The sequence below is a fragment of the Dromaius novaehollandiae genome, chromosome 8, assembly GCF_036370855.1.
Source record: "Dromaius novaehollandiae isolate bDroNov1 chromosome 8, bDroNov1.hap1, whole genome shotgun sequence".
In the NCBI taxonomy this organism is placed as follows: domain Eukaryota; kingdom Metazoa; phylum Chordata; class Aves; order Casuariiformes; family Dromaiidae; genus Dromaius; species Dromaius novaehollandiae.
This window is the reverse complement of record NC_088105.1, coordinates 12,881,092-12,908,222: the sequence shown is the minus strand read 5'-3', so window position 1 is coordinate 12,908,222 and position 27,131 is coordinate 12,881,092. Positions and strand designations below refer to the sequence as shown.

Here is a 27,131-nt window from a genome sequence, read left to right as displayed (position 1 = left end):
TAGATAACCTCTCGTAATTAATTCTTGTAAAATTGCTTCTGATGGTTTTAAGTAAGAACTGATCTATGGGGACAGGCAATCAACTGAAGAGTCATTGAAAAATTTTAAAAAGTACTGATAAAGTCTCAGACATCTGGTAGGTTGCCAGCTAAATTTGTATTTGGCCTATTTAAAAAAAATCATCATCATCACTGCTCATTCCTAAAATAATTGGGGAATCTAACAGTTCATTCTCTGATTTAGCCTTTGATGACAGCCTTGAAACTCAGTATGAAGAGAAGAAACCACAAGTTGTCTGTGTGCATAAATAGCAGCAGGAGGAGATGCGAACAGAATTATACTGGAAGCTGTGGAGGTAACACAGGTGTAAGGGAAGTATTAGGAGAGAAAGACAAGGTGGAAGACAGCACAAGACCCCAGAGCAGTGGACTTTAGGGGGCTGGCCTTTCCACGGAACACAGGCACAAAGAGGAAGAAATTTTATCAAAATAAAGCATCATTTCTCAGAACAGATCTACCCCTGAAGGGGTCTAGCAGAGTAGCAGACTTGCTGAAGAAAGGTGAACCATGTATTAGAGAGAGAAAAACTTTCGAAGGCTCAAATGATAGGTATTTATGCTAAAGTCAGCCATCTCTTTGGATATACCTCAGCAAACCTTCACTCAATACTACAGAAGCAGGTGTTGCAAACAAGAATGGAGAAAAATACCACAGATATTTTCACCTCAAACCATTTAAGCGCAAAGCTCAAAACTATTAAAAAAAAACCTAAAAGTGAAGAACTACCCCCACAGTGATCAAATCCCTTGGGAGTTCCACCATCTAGAGGAAAAAAAACCAAACCAAAAACAGTGTTACTGTGGATTCATCATGAGTAATAAAGGTGCTTCATAGCTGAAATCTTATTCAAATGGAGTAGCCACAGTCTGAATGGTGCTTAACCAACACTGGTGTTCAGTACTGAGATTTAGTTCTGGTGCTATAGTCCATATTGCTATGGCCTCAGCTGCACTGGCACTTAAAGAAGCTGGGCCAGCACCCTCCTCCCAAACTTGTATAAATAAGAACAATACAAAAAGACAAAGCCCAAAAAACGTGAAAGGGTTGCTGGGCATATTCATTTCCTGACTTTCTCTCCTTTCTGTTTAATTAAGAGAGGCCTCTTTTCTGCTCCCTATTCAATTTGCTTTACATTATGATTAGCTGAGTAAAACCATCTTGCAAAGGTTTAGCATGTGTTTCATACACAAAAACATCCAGTGAATCAGTAAAACAAACATGATTGCCTGGATGCCTCTGTCAGTTATGTGATATAGAGCTTGCAGGAATAAACTTTTCAGAACACACCTTTACCTTGGAAGACATTAATAAAAACAATAAAGATCAGGAAACCCCAAATTGCTCGATGCTTTTACTACTCAGAATCAATGGATAATATTTTGGAAGATTTTATGTATATATATATATATATATACACACACACACACATATATATGAGAGAGAGGTATGACACATAAATTAATCTTAAAATATTTCATTATGAATATTTTAAAATAACTGTAGAAGAATTAATGAGAAAGCTATAATTTCTTGAATAATAGAGCAAATAATATCTGTAGACATGGTGTCTTCCCAGATGATGAGATTATGGTTCTGACTCAAACAGAGCAGCTACTGAAAAACTAGTGAGCTGTTTAACTTACTGAGGATTTATCAGGATAGACACCGGCTCGTAGCAGAGATGCCTTCCAGCTATCCACCTCCTCTTGGGAGTCACAGGCTAGCTCAAGGAAACGGTAATCCTTGTAAACATTCCTAGAACAAAGAGCACCACATTGTAAAACTAGGATTTTACTACTCTGTATCATGCACACAGCATTTTAAATTAAAAATCCTTTGGGATCAGAAATGATTTGGTAATTGTTTTGGACAACAGAGTTTATGAGACAGGTGCTTGTTTAATAATTACACAGAGAACTTAAAAATATCTTAGAATGCTACAGCAGAGCTCTGGAAATAATAATGATCTGAAAGGACTGCGTAACTACTTAAAATCAATTTTCCAGCTTTGTGCCAAACTGGGGCAAATTTAGGAAAAAAATGCCATTGGGATGCAGAGGACAAACACATAACACATGACAACAAAATTGTGTCTTCTGACTGACTGCTGCAGTAAGCAGTAAGTACCAAGATAATTAATGATGGAATCCTTTCCCATGTTAGGTCCTTTCAGTGCATTATATACCCTTTTTAACTTTTAGACATCTTCAGTAAAAAGGGGAAGAAAACAAATGAGTAACTATCAGATTAAAAAAAAGAAACCAAACTCTGATGTCTGCCATAGCAATAAAAAAACTGGGATACGTTTAAATAATATCTATTGCAGGTAATTAATATAATTACAAAAATGCAAGCAATGTGCGTAGGGAATCACTTAATGGAAGAAAAGAGAGAGAGGGGAAAAATACTTAATATGAAGGAAGGTGGTACTTGTATATTCTCCAATAAACAGAACAGATTTTCCCCTTACGGTTTAGCCATTAGTTTCCAAATTCAAAGTCCACATACAGACCAGATTGCTGTAAATTTGTCAGCCAACAGTCTTTTTAGGAAAGGCCACAAGCTTAGCTGACAAAGGTTATGAAACCACATTTTGCTACATCTCAACAGATGGACAAGAATCAATCTTCAACTGCAGCAAGACTATTTCCTTTCCTTCGCAAGAGGATCATTTAACTTTCAAAGACAGCAACAAGTGGTCCTTTATGCAACTAAAGAGGCCTTTTCTGCCACTGTATTTTGAAAAAAAGATTTTTTCTGAGTACACTATAGAACTAGGAAATAAAGCCACTACTATTATTGGATAGACCAATTTCTTAAGCATTCAGGGACTTGAGAGATTTCACCCTTCCCCCCTTCTGGAATACAACCGACTTGATGTAATTCCCACTCACAGAAGTGCTTCTCTCTTATCAGTGATGTCACCTGCAAACAGCTTCTAGCCATGCTTTTTAGGGGATGTCACAGGAAACAGACGGATAGAAAAATTGATACTCAGCAGTAGTTGCTCATGCCTGAGCATGAACCCAGCCATCATATTATCAACAGTGAAACCACAGCATGGCACAATGGACAAAATATATCCACCCCCAAAGAGGGAGAAATCAGCTATTACTAGCAAGCTTATAGACTGCACTCAAAACCACACAAAATAATAGACAAGCTCAGATTTCTTGCTATTAGTAACATCATTCTCACTGATTTCAGTGACCACATCGAAGCAGCCTGACAGGCGTGCTCAGCTCTGGGGCTTGCACTACTCCCCCAAGCACCCAGGTTGGAGATGCGGCTGGAGAGTGTTCCAGTGCTTCCAGTGCCGTTCAGGGCAGCCCACCTGGGTCTCACTCCCAGGCAAACAAGCCCACAAAGGGACAAAACGACATTACAGGAGCAGGTCCCATACTTCAGACAAAGCCCCTAACAGTGCAAATGACTTCAAGTGCTGTGGATCTTTTATTGATTAGATATTTAAAATGGAGACCTTTTTTCTTCCCGACTCTAAATGTACTAACACTGCCTTAAGGCGAAGGGTAGCCTGAACAACCGCATCAGATCCTGTTATCTTGAACTGATGACAAAACACCTGAATTTTAATCAATTTACAATATGTGAAACTCTGAGTCAATGTTTACTGAGTAAAGCAAAGGACCCAATGAAAATGAAAAGAAAAGCAAGGTGAAATCTTCAGAGAAAAGTGCATTAATTTATTGTTAGGAGAAACTTTTACTGAGATAAGTTTTTGGCTGAGTTATCTAGGCAGCTATAACAGTGAAGGAAAGAGAAGCTGAAATAGTAAAGGATATACTCAGAAAAAATGACTAAAAATAACAATAGAGCAAATAAAGGCTGTAAAACATAGTGATAGGGAATTTGCAAAAACACTTATCTGCAAGAGCAAAACAACGTAACACCAGCTTGTGAAAACCTCTTCTTGGGACTATCATGTTATATATTAATTTTTTTGACATTTTTGTGACTTGCATAGGTTGACCAATTTATGAAAAGGGATTTTAGCCTGCTGCCTTGAACAGATGCAAATCAGGAGTCCAGGATTCCAGTTTCCATATCATGAATTTTTCAGCTCTAGGGGCATCTTATGACCAAGCTGCTGGATGCCTCCAGCTACCTGAGGCCCATCTCGTTATAGTGCCTGAGATCTCCACCATTTTAGTGTAGCTAACCTTACCCTACCATCACAGAGGAAGACAGGTTTCAGCTCACAGCATAAATAAGGAACTAAAGACACACTAAGGCAGAACTCATAGGAAGCTTGCAGTAGGGTAGGTAAATGGATGCATGTCTCCTAAATCAGCTCCCTTGCCAATGGACTCCCTTTGTCTTTCTTTCTTCCAGAAACATTGACAGGCACAAGAATTTTTCAAAGCAAATAAAGCCAAGGTAACTTCTGAAGAGAGTTTTTCCTTTTTCTGTTTCTAGCAGAATCGTACAAAAACACATTAACATGTTTTATTCACTAGGAATCTGCTGGCATCTTATGGAAAGCTGTAAAAAAGTTCTTGAAAACAATTCAAATTTTCTGTTTTGTTCCTTCTTCCACTTTTTTAAATTCCTGAAGATATCAGCACAAAACGTTACTGCTCAGTCCTCATCTATTTACTCCATATGGAATACAATGAGGTCAGGCTCTCACTCTCATGTCTATAGCAGCTAAATTGGAAGCTATGCATCAAAAAGAATACTATAATACAGGATACCAAGAAGCAAAAAAGGAGAACTCTCAATAGTTAAAATCAGACATCTTTAAATTCAAGGGACTGTAGAAACAAACATGCAATAAATGGGAATTTGACTTGCAGTACAATGTGTGTGTAACATTCCCTCTGAATATTTAAAATTTTTAAACATGAACACACGAACAAGGAAACTGTGTGCAAAGCTATATGTATATGCTACATCTACCTATGCTACTTCCTCCTGTAGAGTTTCATCATTGTAACTTAATATCCTGTACAGCATCACAAACATGAATATATATCTATAGTTGAATTACTGGAAATTAAAGTAAGACTTTTTTTCCAGAATGAAAAATACAGAAGATTCCCATTTATCATCTACAAGTTTTATAATAGTCTAAATACATATATCTGAAGAACTACATTCCAGGAAAAAATATATATATAATTGCTTCTGGAGATGAACATACAGTTGGACTAAATGCAGCATTTCTGATTCTGGAATGGTTCCAGGTTCAGGACATATCTTTTCTAGACTGTGGCCCATTACCTGAAAGCTCAGCAGATAATCTGCTGTAACTTCTTACCTAGCAGCTTCTTCACTTTATTGTTACCATTGTTTCCAGCATACTGGATTACTTTCCCCATATATCTCAGGGCTCAAAGTGAACTTCCCAATGCAGAAATGACCTTTACATTGTCCATCTGAAGGTAGTGACAGTATTTTTTTAACCCCTCCCATCACAGAAGAATCCTAACATGAAAATGCAGGATGCAAGTAAAGTATTTGAAAGCGTACAAGAGGAAACAGAAGATTGAACCTTGTTGCAGGTTACTGAGATTCGTGTTCCATTAGTCCCAAACCCTAGGCTGCAGAACATTACATAGGGAAAAGTTGGATTTTCTACAAAAACAGCAGAGCTATATGATCCAGGTCCAACAGTGGAATAAAACTGAACTGAAAACTATAAGCGAAGAGCTTTCTAGTTGCCTACTGCAGTGGAGGCAGTACTAGTAGGCTTCTCCCTGCACTGGTTGCACCTCAAAATTGCTCGCTGAGTGGACCTCAAGATCCACAATTTCTCTTGCAATTTTTTAATACTAAGATAAGGTTATATATTTATCTCCAGAAAACCTGGAAAGAGTTTAAGGGCAACCACTGTAAACACACACATTACAAATGCAGATGATATACATGCATTTATATGTGATGTATATCCACATATTAACTGTATGCACAGGCAGCTTCTCAGACACTTTAGATCACGTTGGGCCTGGAACATTCAGTAGAAACAGATGTACCATAAGTGCATCTAATTTTTTGAATATACAGAGAACATAAAAACCAAGATTAAATGAAGCTGCATTTATTCTTCCCCTTAAACCTGCCAATATAGGAAAAGACAGAACAGTAACTACAGAACAAGAATATTAGTGTAATTTTTACAGGTTCATAAGCTAATTTAACTCTAGTCCTGCAAAGGACACACAAACACATTTAACCTGAGTAGTCGCACTGAAGTGAGTGAAACTACTCACAGACTGAAAGATATAGGAGTGTACAGAGATTTTGAGTAAGTTTGTTTATCATCTGAAAATACTTTTTTGTAAAGTTCCAGTCTATTTATTAGGATGCAATCAGAATTAAAATGAACCCAAAATTGTGGAACCAAATGCAAGTTGGCCCACTTTATTCCAAGAAAAAGGCAAAAGATTCAATTCTTAAATATTTTTGATTGTTGAAAATGCAATCATATAGAATATGGGTTTCGTATGCAACCACATAAAATGAAAAAGGGAGAAAATAACAGAATCCACACGCTCCACATATACATGCGTTATTGAGGAAGATAATCAATCTTGAATGCAACTCATTGTATGTACTCTACTTATTAAGCCTTAAGTGTACCATTTTAGGCACCTGCAATTACCCAATGGCTGGTTTGAATAGACACACTATTTTTCTTATATGAAAGCCCTGCTAGAAGCTCCGCAAATCATATGTATTAAAGAAATGAAACTGACCATCTGCTATGAGTTAACAGCATGACTAACATTTTCTGCCAAGGCGTGCTATTTCAGATCAGTCCAATGTGAATGCTAATTAAAATTAATTAAACATCTCTGAACAATTTTTTTTTCTGAATACCCAGAAACGCCAAAGAGAATATCTCTGAGACAATGCCATAAAGTAACAGCACTTAAGGATTTTACCATGTAACTCATGTAAGTGGTCTCCCAGAAGTATAGGGATCTTTTCAAGTTTACACACACGCACGCAAAGTTTTAAGGTGAAAACGAACAGAAGATAGGCTGATTAGTATATACCTGAGCCTGGACAACAAAGTATCTAAAATTCTGTATGTAATCCAAAACAGAACTGCAGCCAAAGCTAACATCACATAGGCCAAAATCTGCAGTAGTGATAGTAACTGGCACAAAAATATTCCGTAACTCCCCAGAGAAGGGGATTTTGATTGCTTTCGTGGTGAGGGATGGAAGCCTGTGTTGGAACCTGCCTTGGGGGCCACACAGACACATAAGCTGCTCACAGCTGTCACAGCTTCATCGTGCATGGTGGGAGCGCGTCTCCTGCTCCAGTCCTCTGCTTCCCTGGATGAGGCAGTGCTGGCCTTTCTAGGTTACAGGAAGCAAACAAAGTAGAGCTGTCCTGCAGGCTGAGTCTGGTTTACCAGCCATGGCTTGGCCCATGCTTACCACATTTGTATCTCTGGTAAGTGTCACTAATGTTCCCATCCTACACAATCACTTCAGCAATTTTCTTGAAGTACAGTATAACTATCGCATTTACTGCATGACTTTGGCATTGTTGTTTCTTTCTCCAAGAACCCATTTTTGCTCTGTAATGCCAGTTTTTACCTGCGCCACCTAGCCACTGTCCTATGTTTTGCTTATTGTAAAAAGTATTCTTGTCAGTGATGACAAAAATGAAACATCCCAGGAAAAGCAACTTTTTGTTAATGGAATGGAACTGGGGTATAAAGGCCACTTACTCCTCAGGTTTGCATATTTTTCTGTTCTTAAATATTGCATTCACCAGCATCTTAGAAGCTTATTTGTTTAAAAAACCCAGCAGCTTTTCTCTGGATTAAATTCATTGGATTTTTAATTAGATTCTCATTCTTCCATTTCTAACAGAGGGCTGTGAATAGCTTACAGTCCAGCTCTTCCTGGGGCTTAGCTTTCTTAGTAATTCAAAAACAGTAACTAAACATACATCTCATTTTAGGCTTTCTCCCTTAGCCTGGCTTCCATCCAACACCTCCTCTGACCCGGTCTCCTTTCACTAGTTCCCTTTATTTTGGCTCTGTTCCAATTTCCCTTATATGTGGATAGCAGTTAACCAGTTGCTGTCCATAAGAAGAGATTCAGTAATTTTACTTAAAGTTCTAACACATTTGGAGTCCCATCCCCTCCCAGAACAACATTCAGCTTTCAGGGCCTCTATGGAACTTCTGCAGGGCCCAGCTCCTGAATTCTCATGTCTCCTCAAAATGGCTCGGTCCCTGTTTAATTGCATTCCTGTCGCAAACTTCTAGCTGAAGCTCATAGCTACTTAAATACCCCCACAGAGTCCAGGAAGATTGTTGTGCTCTGCAAAGATTACTGCCAAAGTGAATGAGTAGGAGATGATCTGGTCAGCCTACGAGCAGGAAGATTGCAGCTGAGGTTCCCTGTGATAGGGCAAGGTCTGCTATCTGCTGTTGCTCATTTGGAAGTACCATGAAAGAGATAGCAGGCACCCAAGATAAATATTGTCACACCTTTCACTTAACAGACATAGTGCATTTTCCTGGATCCTTCTGAACAACAGTTCCTTAGGCAGTATGATTCCTGACAGTTGGAATGCACTCATGATTCAGAAGCTATTGCTTGCCCTCAGAATTGTCTTTTGATGGCTCTTCTCTCAGCATTCATTTGTTTCTCCAATTAAGAATCTGTTTCTCCAATAATCCTGCCCCAAATACTCACCTCTCATGCAGAGATGGTAGGTTCTGTCACACTGCTTCACAATTCTTAAGGTGCATTTAGGTCTCGAGGATCTATTCTTGCACAGATAAACAGAGGAATGATTTGTACTTGGAATTCCCTACTCACATCCCCCTACTACGTAAAACCATAGAGGAGAGGAAAGCAACATGGTTATTCTGTTTTATCTGGATGCTGGCTGGGCAGGAATGGGAAGAGCAGGAAGAGCTGGTGGGATCTTCCTCTAGAAGGAACGGAGGACTTCACACACACTGATTCTGCTTCTTTGTATCCCAGGAAAGGAAAAGCCTGAACAGGAACAGAAGCTGCCTGCATAAGAAAGGCTATTCATTACGGACTCCCCACTGGATAATTCTTCCTCATTTTATATGTTGTTACTTCCAGTGCTGGTGGGAAAGGCATGAAACTTCACCAGTTCAACAAACACTTCAGCTTATTATCATTTTGTAACTTCAAAATCTTTACCTGGTACAATCTATTCTCCCACAGAAGAGGACGAACTCATCTCTTCAAACTTGGAGAAGAGCTGAAAGGAAAGCTTCTTCTCTACTTGTAGCAAAAGAAGATAATTTTTATTCCTTTTTCCTCCTTGCTTAAAGAAGAAGTGGTATTTGGATGGAGTGCTACACAATAAATCAGAAAAAAAGTGCAACTACTCTACTGCAAAGTCAGAAGATTACTTTAGGGCAGCACAGAAACAAGTAAAATTGTGCCATGGGGACTCTGTAGTCACTGGGCAAGATCGTGAGATATGATGACCGCTTGCCCTTATTAACTAGAGAGAATTGGGACTGTTGCATAGATCCTAAAGGGAGGCACTTTTACGACTACAGTTCTTATCCCAAATTACAGCACTTGCCTAAAAGAAAGAGTGCCAATCAGCAAATAATTTTTACGGGAAATAGGTGGGGAACAGGCGAAGTGTTTAGACTGAAATCCTAGAAGAAAAATAAACTTCCTGGGATGGACAGAATTTGTTTTGTTTGTTCTTGAACTTTGCACAAGAGTCTCGCACATTCATCAGTTCAGACATTACAGGTAAATCTACTGTATGTAAGCACATGTACTGATAAAATCCTCTCTCCTCCATTCTTAGCACTGCTTCAGGAACCCAACCACTGGCTACATCTACACAACAACCTTGCCAGTCCTTCGTCTCCTCCCCCTGCCAGGGAAAAGCCTTAAATTGCCTTGTGTTCACAAAAGTGTCTAAAGCTGGCTCTAGTCCTTGAGCTCTGGGCCTCTGGGAATATTGGCCCAGTATTCAAGAGCAGCATCCTGGCATATCTCATTGCACAGTGAGGAATTATGGAAATAGTCAGAATTCAAGCTCTTCACACAAATTTCTCCTAATCATGCTCTGATCACGTGAAAGGCAGTTAGATACTTACTATCCTTCCACTTCTCATAGGAGTGGAAGTGCACAATTTCACTTTATGTTCTGCAGAAATGTTGCAGATATTAGTTTTTTTCTACAGGTTAATTATAACCTGTATATTGCATATTGTATATTATACATATACATATGTATACATACATATGCATATTATACATATGCAATTATGCATATATATTAGATATATGTATATACAGGTATATACAATATACCTGTATATTGTAATATAATTATTGAATTCTAAAAGAAAATTAATTAATATTTTGTATATATTTGATTTCTTCTACAGTCTAAAAGACTCACCAGCAGTTTACTATGAAGATAGAAGGGGAAGAGAAAAAGACATTCAACACAAAATACCTCTCACTTTCTTGACAGCCTTAGGTAGACACACATACTGCTCAATCCTGCAGCTCAACCTCAATTGCTTAAGAGCAGACTCATGTAGACAGACACTGCCAAAAGTGACCCATGAGTTAAAGCGCAGTTGCCCTAATGTACTTTGCTTTAGTATCCAGTGCTGCTAAGCCAAGTAAACCAGAGGAGTCCATCTCCAGAGATCTTCCGTGGTGTCTATAAAGTACATGGAACTTAAGTACATGGGCCCACTCCAAAACTTTAAATAATTATTTAGTCTGTTGACAGGCAAACCCTTCCCCCCTTTTCTTTAAGCAATATTACTTCTATTTCACATCAGGGGGGTTCTTTTTTTACTTTAATTTTTAAAATTTTAATTAGAAAGTAATAGGAAAAGAATTTAATTATTTCACAACACAGGCTTTTCATAGACATGCAATTATGTTTCATTTCATGAGAATTTATCTTCACTGTGAAATCAATCATCATAGTCTCCGTTTACTACACATTACCAAGTCACATTTGATTTCTGTCAGAGAACTGTTGACTTCTGCAGTAAATCAAAGTGACAGATACTGTTAGTTTCCTTCTGCCTCCATCCCCAAGCCTCCTAACTCAAGCTGGTTTCTCCTTCTATTCAGTGAAATAAGGATTTCCCTAGTAACTGTATTTCACAACTGGAAAGGTTTCATAAATGGAAAAAATGCCGTGCATAATCCAGGAAACTACTGAAATGTACAGTATCAGAAACATATGGCTGTAGCAAATACCTATGCAGTGAGGGCCTGGGAATGAAAAAGAAGAGAACAAGCTTACGAAAATTCTTTTCCTAAAAAGATTTTTGCTTGGCTATTAAAATATTTTAATTGTACATTAAGAAAGTTTGCATAATCAATTAAAAAAATTTCTGCAGATTATGGAAAAAAAAAAAGAGACATACAGAATAGACCCCACACTATCTGGGATGCCGGAGCAGATGATTTTGCCTTTGTTCTTTAATAATCTACATCTTAAATAGCAAAATGCTTCCATAGCCAGAACCCTCAGCAGGCAGACTCCAAAAGAGAAAGCTGATTTGTCTCTCAATTACCAGCTTTAAAAAAAGAAAAAAAAAGGCAGAAAATAATTTCATGAATTTAGAAGGTAAGACTGTTCAACTGCCCACATATTCAGAAACCAGAAAACAACACATTAGCATAAAGTAAAACAATGATGAGAGTCTTTATATCAGCAGATTTCCCCCATTTCCGTGTTTCAGTTTCTGCAGTAATCTGGGATAGGTAGGGGGGAACGCAGCACCCAGCTGAGGGCTGGATCACTTTACACAAGCCCCGGTATCCCTGCTACTGCAGCCCGGCCTATGAATTTAGGAGGCAGGGGATAGCAAAATGATACTGAACTTGATTTGCTCAATTTATGCCAGAAGGGAGATTTTGAGAAATATCAAAAAAATCAGCTGCTTCATAGTAACGGAGGAATAGCTGTTTGAATTAGAATTCAGTAAATATTTCTTCAAGAACAAGTTCTTCCTCCTTTCAGGCTAGGGGATTGTCCTCATAAACAGCCCCTCCCAAGGCAAAATTATCTTGGCATCTTATCACTGTGCTGTCTTGTCTTAGCATGTCCATACAGATGTAAGGATGTTTTTAGAGCAGCCTGCAGATGCTGCAGGACCTACCCACAGCCCTAATGGGCAGGGTTATTACAGATATGGCAAACATTTTAGACATCTCACTTAGAAATCCTTGCTGTGCAGTCTGCACAAAGATCCAGTGAAAATGTCAATGTGCAGCTGTATAACTCCCAAATAAATCCCAGACTTGTCAAGGGAAATGGATGCTTCTCTTGGATTTTCACAGCAGTTCAGTGATTAATATTTAAGATGCAGAAAATACTCAAATCCATTAGCCAAACAAAGGAGAAACAATGCACTAAAATTAAAAGATTTCTCATGGAAGGAACTTAAGAGGTACAAGCTGACATGGAGCCACCAGGAAAAAAATTATCTTTCCTGACTGATCTATGTGTAATGTTGAGACTATTCATGCACATCTATAGTAAAATAGTCAGAATTGCATTAATTTTCAGCATCTGAAGATAAACATGTATGTTTTTTCAAAACATAAGAAGTTTTTCAAAGCTTTTTCTGTGCTCCAGAAATGAAAGTGGTCAAATGCTTGAAATCTTATTCCCAGCAAGTATTTGTGGGGCGTACTTTCAAAGTGCATCTCCTGGCAGACAATGTCCATATGCAGGTCAGCTGAGCAGTCAGCAGATGTAGACAAAGCCTTCTTGGGGCAGTTGAGAGTGAGACTCACACTCAGTCCTCGTGCTTCTGGGATCAGCAGAAACCACGAACAGCCCAGAAAGCCTGTGCTTTGCTTTTACTTTGCAGGAGGGAGGGACATTCCTCGCTTCTGCAATGACTATTTCTGGCCAGTTCAGGAGCAACAGCTGGCTCTGCAGGGAGCAACATCCAGCCCTCATCGTCTTGAACAACATCTGAATGTATTGCCAAGCTTTGGTTATGGGAGGGACAGCGGGAGTGAAGGGACTTAGCAGAAGAGAAGAAGAAAACAAGGACATCTACTAATGTCACCACTACAACTAATTTTACCTATTTTTCTGGAAAAAAAAAAATTTACAAAAACTGCACTCCATCTACTAAAATGCAATTCCACTGAGCCAGATGCAAATACAACTCTTCCCTTTGGTTTAACACATACACACACGCACAGATCACTAGTATGACTCTAAGCATTTTCATGTTTTCTTGACTTATTTGTGCATATGAATCTGAATTGGCTGTGCATCAGGAATAGGCTTCCATGGAGTGCCCACACCACTTAGATCAGAGGATGGTGTCTGAAAGGAAAAGTATGAGGCAAAACACTAGAAAGCAAAGATTCTAATGAATTAGGGAGGCAGAGGAATCTCATTTGTTCTTCATTCAGCTGTATTTAAACCCAAACAAATAACAGAATGACTCCCAAGATTACAGGCAGTGAAATGTTCCACTGGAGAAAGTGGAAAATTCTAATGAAGCTTTTGTGATTTACACCAGTTGAATCTGGTCACAAGGTACAGAAGTCATGAATGTTTTGGAAAGCCTAAGAGAATGCCAAACAAAACAAAAACGGGCTCAGGAGATGATTATTCAGCCATGCAGAAGAACTAGATGACTAATCATGGAGCTGTTTCACCCTATGAGTGGCTAGGAGGATGCTAGCTTTTCGTTCCATGATTATGCAACAGCACAGAAGAAGATGAACGAAGGGTGTCAAGACCTCTGTTCACCCGCATAGTGGAAATACCAGAACTATATTCCCAGTGGTTAAAATGCTCAGCCAGGTACTTTCATAGAACTATCTGCAAATAGCACATTTTCTTACCTCTGCTCCGTGTTAAATAATGCAAAGATATGTTTGCTAGACATGAAGCTCTTTTCAACATCCCGCACTTTCAAGTTGTCCAAAGGAAGCATATACTTCTTCTCTTTTTCCTGCAGAAAACAGATTAAACCAACACTGTGTAAGACATCTCAAAGAAACTTGACATCAGCATGTTCCGCGTAGTGGATAATGTCTTCAGTACATTTATTACCACAAGGCAATAATCCAGACTGAAATGTCTGGTCATTCTGTGTACACATATCTGCAGCAGAAATGAAACCTAAATTCCAGTCCTATTTTTCACTGACCCAATTCAGATGATATCTAATAAAAAAGTCTCATCTCAAGAATCTAAGCACCTACATTTCTTCTTCATTCCTCTGAACACCAAAAAGAAAAGGGTCAGATTTAACTAAAATAAAAGTATCCATAGCCAATGGAGAACTGTTCTATCACAACTAGAGTAACTTGTGACATAAAATTCATCTCTACCTAAGATTTTTATGATTATTACTTGACGCCTGATGATCCCAGTGATAAATTTTCATTCCACCAATTAAAAATACAAAAATCATAAAACATAAAGTTTTATATATACTATTTACATATATTACCATAAATATGTAGATAAGCTTACATACATATGTATGGTAATACCTAAACAAAAACATATTCTAATCTTACCAACTCATCATCCAAATAGTAGGAATGACCAATTCACTCTTGCTGCAGGCAACTCCCTTCTCATTTACTAATAATTTACAGCACAATCAGTGTAATTTTACCTTTTCTACAATATTTGCATCCTATTACTCTAAATCAAGAATTAGTAACACTCTCAAGCTACTTCATGATGTCAAAATAAAAAGCCTTAAAATTATTAGCTATTCTCATTTCATTAACATTCCTCAAAGTCCTCTCACTGATGAACAAAGCAGGGCAAAACTCTCCATTTTGCTCTGTTAATATGGCTTATGTTAATTAGAAGTGATCTCCTGAAGACAAGAGTGGCAACACCTGCATCCTCATACCACCATTTTAGTTTTATACATCATGCTAAAATTATTGACAAGGTACTAACACAGTACAGAGTTTAACAACATTTAAAGGTTGTTAAGGTACTGTTACGGCTTGTACCATTACCATGGCAGTGATGAAGTTGGGAAAAAATTTATGGCCTAGAATTTGTGCAGCAGATACCAAATACAGCTTGAGAGGCTCACGAATTTACCCCACGACTCTAAGGAAGTTCAGTAAAGTCACTAAGGCTGGAAAGCTTAAGATTCCTTGACAGTCCCTTTTCTGCCAACATGAAGCAGACAGGCTGTCCTCCCTCTAGCCATCATCAGCACTAGCTGTGAAATCCAGCACGAGTTGCACTTATTGAGGAATTATGAGCATGGACATTACTTATGTGGGGTGGCTCAGTAGGGAATACATGAGCAATAACATAAAACAGAGCAAAAGGGCTAAACCCAACTAGGACGCATTTTTCTCAGTACATATTTCCCAGTCATTTCCAGAAGAAATATAGAAAGTATCTTCTATTGTGAAGAACTGGAAGAAGTTCTGGCTAGACTTTGAGATATGAGTACTATGAGCGCAGGTGCAATTCAGCTTGGCTAAGCTTCAGAAGATTACAAAACTAAACTGGCTGAGAACGTACATAAGAGTGAAACTATAAAAAAAATATTACAGTGACACATCCAGTGATGTCTTGCTTTCCTAGACAGCTTTATAACAGGTCTCAGTAGCAGAAAAAGCCTATTTCAAAGGCCCTTGTAGAAAAGTTCAGTTGTCCATTTGTTTATCAAATAGTTACATCAATCAAAATCAATAGACCTGTTTCGCTATTATAAACAGTACCTGCAGCATATAAAAGGTAACAATGTGTTTCCTTTGCTGCCATGCCTATGTGACATACACTTGATAAAATTTCGCAGCATATTTTTGAGTTGAAAGCTGGACTATACAGCAATATACTTTGTTTTATGTTTCAAGCATTTAAGACAGGTTATAAGTTAAATCTTTTTAGCAGAGGTATTGATAAGTTACTAATTTTTTCCATCACTACTAAGAAAAAAATAGATAAGCTTAATTTTTATTCTTTAAATATTACCTTTCACTATTACAAAATCTGCTCATAATCATTTATTTATTCTATTACCAAAAACAAAAGAAGTGATGACAGACACTATTTACTGATAAACCAAGCAACCACAGAAGTGTAAAAATAGAACCAATGAAAAAACTATACCAAGAATCTGATTGTCTAAACAAAAATTCTGGAAGCAGGAAAGTTTTATGAATGTTTCATGCCAAACTGTGAGAAAGTGTTTCTTCTGTAGCCACCAGGAAAAAGGAAATGCCTACTGAAGGCTAAGATGTGGTTGGTATTTATTTACATGGCCTCTACCCACACACTGAGACAGAGCACAGTTTCCAAGAAAGGGAAATCATAGGGTGCCTATATTTGAAAGTACAACAGAGACAGCATGTCACATAAGAGAGATCAGACCTAAATACCACTTAGCTCCAGGAGAAAGGTATTACGCACCCACTGCAACATTCAGGTGTGGCAGCAAAATCAAGAGCAACTTTTTCTTTAAACAAAGAGAAAAAAAATGAATATAAACACAGCACAAACTATATATCATCTGAACAGCAGATGAACCCAACATCATTTCAGCCTTAGCTCAATTAATATTATGTTATGGCAGGCCAAAAAACCTCCAGCCGGGACTGTATCTGTGCATGCTTCCCATCCTGAGAGGCTGACAGTGTAAGAAACGGGAGAATGTACAAAGCCTGGGAGGAATGGGGCTAGGCACACTTCTACAAGTGACGACACGCACATAACTGTGGGTCCAGTTTGTCCCCCTCAGCATTTGTTCTTTTTTATTTATAGATCTTTATTTTTGTAACGGGGCAGAGAGCTTAAGCAAGACATGAGGGGAAAAACCAGCACATGCTGATCTCATGTAGAGACTTCGCCTCTCTTGTTTTTCTATACACTGTAGAGGAGCTAGGGAAAAAGTGGGAGGTAGCGTGACCCAGTCCTGTCTCTTCAATATGAAAAAATCCCCATAACACACGTTAGAAAAACAAACCAACCTGCTAGCCTGGGAAGGCCTTCCGACCCTTGAGACGGTGTTTCACCACTCGTGGGCATAAGTAGCACTCACATCCTTAACGGGCTAGTTCTCTCCTGTGTTCTCTGACAGGCAAATGAGCTGCCAGGAACTGACAGCATGATGTAAATATGCCATATTACAACTGCCTCTTCCTTCTGCAATGTTTAAATGCACTAAAAATAAACACTGCTGAAATCCAAAATGGCACAAGGGATGAAGAGGAAAAAAGGGAAAAAAAAGCAAGTCCACTCCCCCAGAAAGGTCTCAGCCAGTACTTACTTCAAATCTAATGAATTTGATCTCATTGTCAGCCAGAGGCTGGAGTAATTTAAATCTAGGTTTTCTCCCTCTGGTTTTGCAACTTTGTAGGCTCCCTGGGAACAGTGGAAGAAGAAACCTTGGACCTGATTTCAGCTAACCGGGTTATAAGGGTAATATAATTATTCTAAAGGCTTTGCTTCAAAGAAAAGAGATTGTTCAATTTGTCTTCTTTCCAGTTATCAAAGATGATTCTCATTTTCAGTTTTCACTTCAAAACAGCTACTACACAACAGCAGCATCCAGGACAAGCTCTGCTCCATTTTATATCTTGAGGAATGGAACCAAAATTCAGGCAGGATTTGATGTTAATGCAAACATATGATCCTCAGATTCTGAAAGGTAGATTTGAGGTTGAGCATTGGACTAATAGCCCTTTCAATTAAATCACTGGGAATTAGGCCAGTATGTTGAACATTTTTTAATGCCTTTTAGAACAGCAATTTTCAATCTAAGGGCCATGACACCAAGAAAAACCTAACTGTTTATGCTAATTCTGGGGACCGCAAATGCAAAGAAATCAAGCTCGCAGCTGGAATTGCAGGCCACACTTTTGACTCTTTGGGGGGGAAAAAAAAAAAAGTGTGGCAGAGGCTGTTTTACAGCAGCATTTGTTCTGCAAACTCTTTGCACTGAAAACACAACTCAAGGGTAATTATTGCCCAGTGACAGCGAATATAGGTATCCATGAAACACCTCTGTCAAAGGTTTGGCAAGATAGCCAACTACTTAAAATCAAAAACTGCAGAAGGGCAGCTTTGAATTCAAGCTTAGGAGCAGCAGATAAAGAGGCTGATGTTCCTGCCTCTGAAGTAGATTTCCAGACTGACACTGCATTACTCTGTGTTTGTTTCCACATCAGAAACTCTGTCTAATACTTACCTGTCTTGCAGGCATGCTGCTAGACCTTGGTTCTGTGGAGAAGTTGATGATGGGAGGATGTGATTAAGGTATTCTGCAATCAGGATGCTAACGTGTAGGTGGAACACCAAAGCCAAGCAACTACTTTACAAAGCTGTTAAGAACCAGAGGCTGAAAATAATACCAACATGGAAATCCTATACAGCACTGTACTCTTTTAGATCCGTAGATCATTACCCCCATTTTACAGACAGGAAGAGACACAAGAAGCCGTGACTTGTGAACCTGCTGAACCGATGATCTACATTAAATAAAGAAGAGAAAGGAAATAGAAAGAGTAAGGAAATGCAGGTGGCATGCTGCAAATGTGCCAGCTGAAAAGGAAAGCCTTAGACTTTTTTATATCTAGGAGCTGCTGTCACTGCCAGTGTGGAATAGCCTGCTCTGTGGCTTCTGATAAAAATGCAAGCTATTATAATGTCTCATAGCAACTTTTATAGCATTTAAATCAATATCCAAGAGTTAACTATAATCTAACTTTAAATATACCCAAGAGAATTTTACTGTGTTTCTATTTCAGTTTATTTTTCTCTCTCAATTTAGAAAGCCACACAGCATCTTCGCAATGGTCCTTGCTTTACCACACTTGGCTTTACAACATGCTCTGAAAAATGAAGCGTAAGATACTTTCATATTACTCCAAAATTTTATAAAAAAGCAAGGCAAGCAACTTTGTTACAGACAACTTAGCAATGCGAGATTCAGGCCTAAACATGCTCCTGGGTACAGCTGTAGAAAACATAATTCTAAACTGCCTATAAAATGAACAATGCTGCTTTAGCAGAAAAACAATGCATACATAACATTCTTTTATGAAAAGCATGGCAAAAAATACTTAATAAATTACAGATGAAAAGACTATGTTTCTTCCACCTCTGCACCTCTCCCTCCAGTCCCCTGCTTTAAACTCCTAAATGGCTTTAGCTTTTTATAATAAGGCAAGGAAGTGAAACATTTCCAAGAGTTTCTTTCCTTTAACCACTGCATGGCAGTGCCCACATTGTGCTACCCAGATAAACAGCTTTCCGATTGTCCATCTCTCATCTCCCCAAATAATGGAGAGTGGCTGAACAGGCGTCCTGTTGTGTTGATGCAGGCCCTGAATGGCTTGATTCGGAAAAATATTCAAGTTATTTCACTGTTACTCCCTGTGATGCACTGATGATGTAAAAGCAAGCAGAGGTGTGCAATAGTTTTTGGAATATAGAACAACTGCAACATGATTTAAGACAGGTGGAAGATTGCCCCCCTTTCAAAAAAGGTAGTCCTCATCACAGGTGGAAGGGCTGGTCTTTCATTGTTCTGTGCTGCAGGGACGTGGTGTCAGTAGAGGGATCAATCCGAGAAAGGCCCTGGTAAAGAGGAAGTCTCTGTTTAGCTCCTATTAGTTGGGAACTTGAAAGGTCATTTTGAATTTGGGAAATCTTGTCTGGGAAAACGGCCAGCAATTCCTCTGAACTGAAGTGCTGCTGGCATTTAAACTGAGAGAAAGCACCCAACTGATGAACCAGTCAACAGTCTGGAAAAATTCTGCTAGATGTGACTAGTGGCTGCTCTGGAGGTTTGTGTTCAGGGAGTATCCTTTGTCTTTTTTATCCATTGTAACAAAGCCTGCTTATAACAGCTTGTTTTTCTCTACTGGTGCTCAAATTTTTATTTTTCACCTACTGCAGATTATCCAACAATCACATTGGTTTGTGGGAGTGATAGCACAGGATGAAGAGCTTCGGTGCAGCACGTCTGTGCTGGCAGAGGGCACAGAGTGACAGTTACATACCAATTCCTGCGAGATCTGGCTTCTCAGCTCGGTAAGGCTTTCCATTAGAACGTTTTACAATTTCACTTAACAGATATATACTTTTTTTGTTTTCTTTAAAGGAAAAACTTAACTCCTGGAACCTATTTGATCAGCAGTGGGGCTCAGATTTCAGTCTTGCGGAGGTGATGGTCTGGATAGGCTAACCTCTCCAGTTCTAACAACCTTCAGCATTAGGCACACTAGACTGACATTGAAAGAATCTACAAATTTTAGCTGTATGTTCAGTTTCCTGACCTCTCTCAATCTGTACCTAAAAAGACAGCCTCTCATTTATAAGGCTCCTGCAATTCCCTGACAGGTATATGAAGAAGATACACCTTTGCTATAGTTCCCTTTTTTTCCTGTTAGAAAGACATTCCTTAAAACTCTTTAGCTCTTGAATGCATTTCAGTTCCTATAAAATGAAAGCTAGAAAAATTCAAACTCAAGAAGCCAACATATTCATTTTTTGGGTAACAACTGAAGTGTCTGGAGAGAGACTATGTTTCTAGGTGTGTGTGTGTGCGTGTGCGTGCATGTGCGTGCATGTGTGTGCGTGTACGCATAAAAATCCTTCTTACTAAAATCCAAATGATAAATACGTAATTACATAATTATGCTTTTTTTTTTTAAGCAGGATTTTCCTGAGTCAACATATCTGTCTCTACAAGACTCCTAGAGATGCAACAAAATACACACACACAATTAATTCATGGCATTTATACTGCTCTACTTACTTGTTATCATTAAAAGCTTTCAGACAGTAATCAATTTCACTGTGGTGGAGATTACTGCAAAATGCATTAAGAAGTTCACGCCTGTGGCAATGGTCACTGAAAATATTTTGGAAAGCATCCCAGAAGTATAAGACTTTTTCCAGACATCCGAGAGAAACTCTGGTATGACAGAGCTTCTGGTCTCAAGTCTTCCCCTCCTCCTTTTTTATTTTTTTTTAATAGCAGCATTTTTTGAAAGGTATGTTTCAGTCATTTTTTTTAAGCAAGCCAAGATACTTGGATCATGGAAAACGTTAACTTCTGAGACACAACTGTCTGAAGATATCTCCTTCCTTGCCCTACATAATACATATAAACATACTCTGGCTTCTTAATTTCACCGAAGAAAAATTGTTGCGTTATAACAAAAGAGTGAGGAAACCACCTGCTTAGTCCACCATAACAATATTTGTAATTTTTTGTAAAACGAGTAGCTTTAGGGATGTTCCTCTACTAAATAAAACAAAGAAAAACACTGGAATACACCATAAGCAACAAGCACTATTTTTTCTTCATATCAAGACGAGTATCAAACACTAAGTGACATACACCATCAAATCTTCAAGAGAATGAGTTTGGAAAATGGTTTAGAATTAGACTAAACTAAAGATATCCTAAAACAATTGTGGTGACGGGCAAGAAAACCTGCAACACTCTGCCCTTGGAAATCGTGGCTGTTAGACTGAAGCCTCCTTAGAAACATTTATCAAAAACAGTTTCCATGAAACTGTCCCCGACTAAAATACTCCTGAAGTTCATAGACAGAGCTGTTCCTCAAACTGACCTTAAATCATCTTAGACTGTAATCCTCTCAAGACACAGGTCTCCTGTCGATGTACAGTGTCTGTCTCAGAAGAGACTTGAACTCAAGTGGGGACTGAAGACTTGATCATAACTTACACTGAACAGTAACTGAACTCACAAAAAGGAACCTGACAAGGATGGGCATGGGAACATGGAAGAAATGTTGGCAGACTAATCAAGATATCATGAACAATCAAGGGCTAGAGATGAGCAGCAAAAAGGCAACATCAGAGCATTCTTTAAAGTTACTGTCATTAAAAAAGTGACCAAATGGTGCTAGGCACAGCGTCAGGGACTACTAACAACTTCTAGCACTGGGATGCATGTGTAGGGGATCTGGGCAAACCTGGCAGTTTTCAATCTGCAGACATTTCATATTACATCAAAACATCCAAGTGCTGATGGCCCACAGTCAGACCTTTCCTGACAGCAGTATGTCGGTTTTTCTTATGTGCCCATGCGTACAATGAAGGACACTCAACACATCGCTAGATATTTTGACTCTGCTGCTCAGCTGTTCAGTCACAGAAGTATACAGAAAACAAAGTTTCTGTTCCAGTACTGCCCTAGGGGAAAAGTATGTCAAGCTTACAACATACCTTAACAACGCACAACTGAAACGTAGGGATGAATTTTATTGCATTGGCCACATGCTCTCTCTGAATACCATGACAGATGGTGAATTCAGACAGAGGTCAGCAGGAGGTACCACGGTCTGGGGAAGCTTAGAGCAGCACCTCTAGAATGAAAGAGGCATCGTCAAACAGAAATGACGACGACAGCTCAACTGTCATCACTACCCTTTTGCATGGTCGCAGAATTTGAATAAGTTATTGACAGATCATCTTTGTAAATACCATATACGCCACCTTTGTGCCCTTGCTGAAACACAGTGGCAGGATAATATTCAAACACCAAAGTCAGAGAACTATCAAGTACTTGGCACCAAAGCAATTCTCCTGCAGACCCAGTTGGGCAGTCCAGAGTAGACAGCGCTTACCAGATAACGGATTATCCCAAGCTATCTTCTATGATCAGGACAGCATGAATACCTAAGAGTGAATAGCTAAGGAACAGGCCAATGAAATTTTGCAAGCATAAACTCAAAGCAAATTTTCAGTGATGCAGTATTAGTTCCACTACATTGGAGGTGACAGCTACAGACTTCTGCTAAGAAAAAGATCATGCACTGATGCAATTAAGGCCTACAAACAAAGTAGGACTGCCACTGTGCAGTGCAAGAGGCACCAGAGGAAAGTGGGGTGCTGACCTCCGGAGGCGACGTCTGTGACACTTCGGGCTGCCAGATTAATTTCCAGCAAAGAAGCCACAAAATCTCAGTCAACCAGAGACTCCATCACCATTACTGTGAGCAGAGAGTGGAGGAACAGGGCAATGAAAGCCTGCCTCAGAGTATCAGCACCTGGTAGTAATGAATCTCCCTTGCTTCTGCACGGTGGATGAGAACTTGTGACTGCCAGATTAAAAATGTTGCAGTTACATTCTTCTCACTAACTTCAAATTACACCTTCACAAATCATTAAAAATTATTTATAACTGTTTTTCTGCTTTTATCTGTATCTCCTCTAATCCAAACTAGCACCAAACCTTGTAATTTCTTGTTATAACATTTTAATATGTCATTTCTTTCTCTGTATAAAATGACAATATCTTTACAGAATTCCAGTTCTCTCTTGCCTGGATTCCTATAACCAAGCATTTTTCTGTATCATACCTAACATCCTCTTTTATTTGATGCCATTTGGTTAGGAAGGAAAAAACAAAACAAATATATAGCTGTTCAGACTAGAAACTGCAGTAAGATGATAAACATCCACATTCACCTAATCATCTCTGTTAACATACAGTCAGTTGGACTCCCCAAGAACACAATTTTAGAAAGAGCTTTTTACTGAGAAAAAAGAAGCACCTCCAGCATTCTCTAAAAATTTGTAACTTGTGGTTTGGACAAGACATTGTTGTTGCAGTGATCTTATGAAAACAATATTTTACGGAGTCAATAACCAAGAAGTCAGCACAATTTTTCTCCAGCGGAACTTTCTATACACGCCTAACGTCAGCTGTTTCAAAGAAGCTATGAAACATTCGTCTTCGAAAGTCCCCAGGAATTTCAGAACAATGGGCAAAGCATGTCAATGCAAGACGTAAATACATTATTGCAAACACAGAACAGACAACAAAAATGGTGTACTGAAATACAAAAGGTGAAACAAGCCTGCAAAAACAATTGATTTTTATAATAATCATATTCTGTATGAAACAGGTAACACCTCTGCTTCTCTGAAAGAAAGAAGTATGTATTAGGAAATATCATTTCCTCAAGAATACAGGTTTTCATCAACGCTGACTCAGAATATTGTAAGCTATTCACACACCAGGCTTACTGTTGCAGGACTCCACTGTATTTGTAAAGAGCCACTCCAAAGTACGTATGCTACTTCTACATAACATTGACATACAGCATTGAATTCCCAGACAGTCAGTCAAAGTTCTGGGCAGGAAACCAAATTCCTTTTTTTAAAAAAAAAAAGTTTTAAAACTATGTCAAAACACTCCTATTACTCGTTACTTGTGCTTTGAAAGATATACTCCATTACTCCTAAACATCATTAGTTTTTACAGATATTGTAACCAACAAGGAAATGCTGCTGGAAAAAAAAATATATACTACAGCTATTTTCTAACACTGATTTTATTGATATTGTGAGTATTTCAATGTGAAAGAGGCATCATGGCAACAAAAGCCCCAGTACAAAGATGACAGCTAATTTACAAATACTGGTACAAAGCTGAATTTCAGTAAGGAATCTATAATAGTGAAACAAGCTGCTGAGTACTAAAAAACCCAAGATTTTGTCATTTTCCACATGTAAATTCATTCTAGGACTGATTTTGAAAACTGAATTCGTACAGTGAAGCTTTATTGGTATAATCTGTCTCATTAGTGGTCAAAGAACTAATTCCACACACAGTGATTCCTAACAAATTTCTACAGAGATAATCTTCTAACAGGTCCTCAAGTAATACATGATTATAAAGCGCCACAGTTCAGAGAAACATTCCCTCACTCGTTTCAGAGACACAAAGCAGGGAGGAGAGCTTAACGGAACGCTGCCCCTGCAACAGAACAGAACAGAACAGAAGGGAAATGAAAACATTTCTGAAAGTTCCCTCCCCCCTATGACTCAAAAGTACACTGCTGAGAGAGAATTTTCATTAAAAATATTCAAAATCTGCCTAGGAGCTAAACATCCTAGTAAGCACCGTGATTTTCAGTAATCCATTTTGAAGTTTACATTACCCAAATTCAATGTATGTTTTAATTATATTCTCAATTCATGTCTTTTGCTGAAATAACATTCTATTTTCCTTTGAGAATATTCCAAAGGTTATAAAAACTAGATTGGCTAGAAGTTTAAATTTGTTTTAGATGTCCAATAATATATTACACTGAAGCAGTCTGAAATAATGAGGGTTTTATATTAATAAATTAGCAAATGATGTAATTACTATCAACTTCCAGACAAAAGTCCATGACAATAGACTTAAGGCTAAATGCACATCTATTAAAATAAAATAGATTAGAGAACTATTGTCATTACTCCAAAAGAAAATCAAGCATTACAAACCCAGAAATTGTAAAATTGAAAGAAAACCATAATGTCTAATGAAACAGAACCCTTCAGATGTATTTCAATCTGAAATTGCACTTCAGAAGTGAGGAGAGGGTGACTAATTCAGGCAAGGGAGTAAAAACACTTTAGCCTAGGAACAGAAAACTAACATTTTAGAAATTGGAAACAGAAATTAACATTTAAAAAAACAAAATTTTGTCAAATTTCTTTGGCAGTTGCACAGCATCTTTATAAGTCAATCAAAATTACCCTTGCTTTTCTTGCATTTAGCTTCATCTCCCCACTCACCTCTCCGATCTTCTACTGAGGACATTTGGTGTTTCAACTGTTCTAAAAAAAATAGGAACTACTGCAACTTGAAGAACACTTCTGTCACACATTTTATGTGTGGACAAAGACCACTACAGCTAGTGTCTTTTTGCAGAGAAAGTCACTGTTTGTAATGGGACTGAAACCATACGTTGCAGCCTTTTTTCAAAACCTTCATTTTCAAGGGAAGTGAAGATGGGCAGACAGCAGCCTCTGATATTTTCAGCGGGCATAAACAAACTCTCAGACCCTTTCAGAATCATGGGACATAAATCCATCTTGAAAAGAAGCTCTTCTTGGGATTTCCTTCAGAACAGTTTTTTTATGTTCACTTAAATGGAGGAAAATTTTTATATAAAGTAACAGGCATATGGCCATTAATCAAAAGTAATTGTATTAGGGAATACTAAGTTTCTCTGAGTTTGAACTATAGAGGCAATATTAAAAAAAAAAAAAAAAAAGCATTCTTTCATAAGATCATTTAGCACAAAAATTGTGTGAACTCAAGTGCTGAGATTCATGAAGAATACCTTTCAAATTTGAATTAGTCTATAAATTCTCAACTTACTCTGCACTCTAAGAAAATCATCACTGCCATCACACATGCATGCATCCGCACCAATACAGCACTACTTAAAAAGAAAAAAAGAAGTTGCCAATTACAGAATTACAACTCGTTCCCTATTTATCCACTTCCTAAAAAGAGGGGGAGGGAACGAGATTAGTGAGGAGGACCTTAAAGCACTTCAGATCATTTACAAGATGAAAATTAGAAAAAATTAGGAAACAACTCACTGACAGGAAATTTTCAGAACAGTACCAAATTATGTCTTAACAGAGACATAGTGGGATAATACACATAAGTGGAAAATTGGCCTATCTTGATATTGTTGTTCAGGAAGCCAGACAGGAAAATAACTGGAAGAGCATTATCTTTCATATCAAGAATACATGCATTGGTGTGAGCTTTATGGTGGACATGGGGAAAGACCTACTGAATGCTCCTGTTGGCAACTAAGGAAGCAAAGAACATGTGTATCACCATCACTGGGACTTTCAGCAATCACGCTAATGATTCACAGTGCAGGACTTGATGATAATCAGGTATTTTTAATGAAAAGAGAGAAACAACAACAAAAAAAAAGCTGACCAACTGCTCAGATGAGTGGGAAACTTATTAATAAAGCAGTGGTGAGCAAGCTCCAGTATTCAATGCTTTTTCACAATAGTCTTCACTAAAAAGACTAAGAAGCAAGAAAGATGACTAAGGTTAAGTATTAGGGGGAAAAAAGTAAGTTAAAGAAAATGAAGCACTAATATAAACTGCTAAGTTCCATACTGACACACACTCACTATTCTTTCATTTCTCTCAAGTGAAGAGCCTTCCCTTTCAATCAACAGCGTAAAGTCACAAGAGGGAAAAATCTGCAACTGACCTGTAAATCTCTTATCTAAATTACATAAAATGAACAGAAAAGCAAACTTTAAAAGCACAAGAGTTCCTC

The 27,131-nt window shown here is 38.3% G+C and overlaps 1 protein-coding gene across 5 annotated transcripts in view; it reads right to left on the bottom strand.

Moving 5' to 3' along the window:
* The window catches only part of DNM3 (dynamin 3), a 193,614-nt gene that overhangs the window by 58,529 nt on the left and 107,954 nt on the right, over positions 1-27,131 (bottom strand). For all 5 annotated transcript variants that reach the window (XM_064515703.1, XM_064515702.1, XM_026123358.2 and 2 more), the window contains 2 exons: positions 13,911-14,020; positions 1,704-1,815 (listed from right to left, as the gene is read on the bottom strand). In XM_064515703.1, the coding sequence (XP_064371773.1) occupies positions 1,704-1,815; positions 13,911-14,020 (222 nt within the window). The remainder of the gene's footprint in view (positions 1-1,703; positions 1,816-13,910; positions 14,021-27,131) is intronic.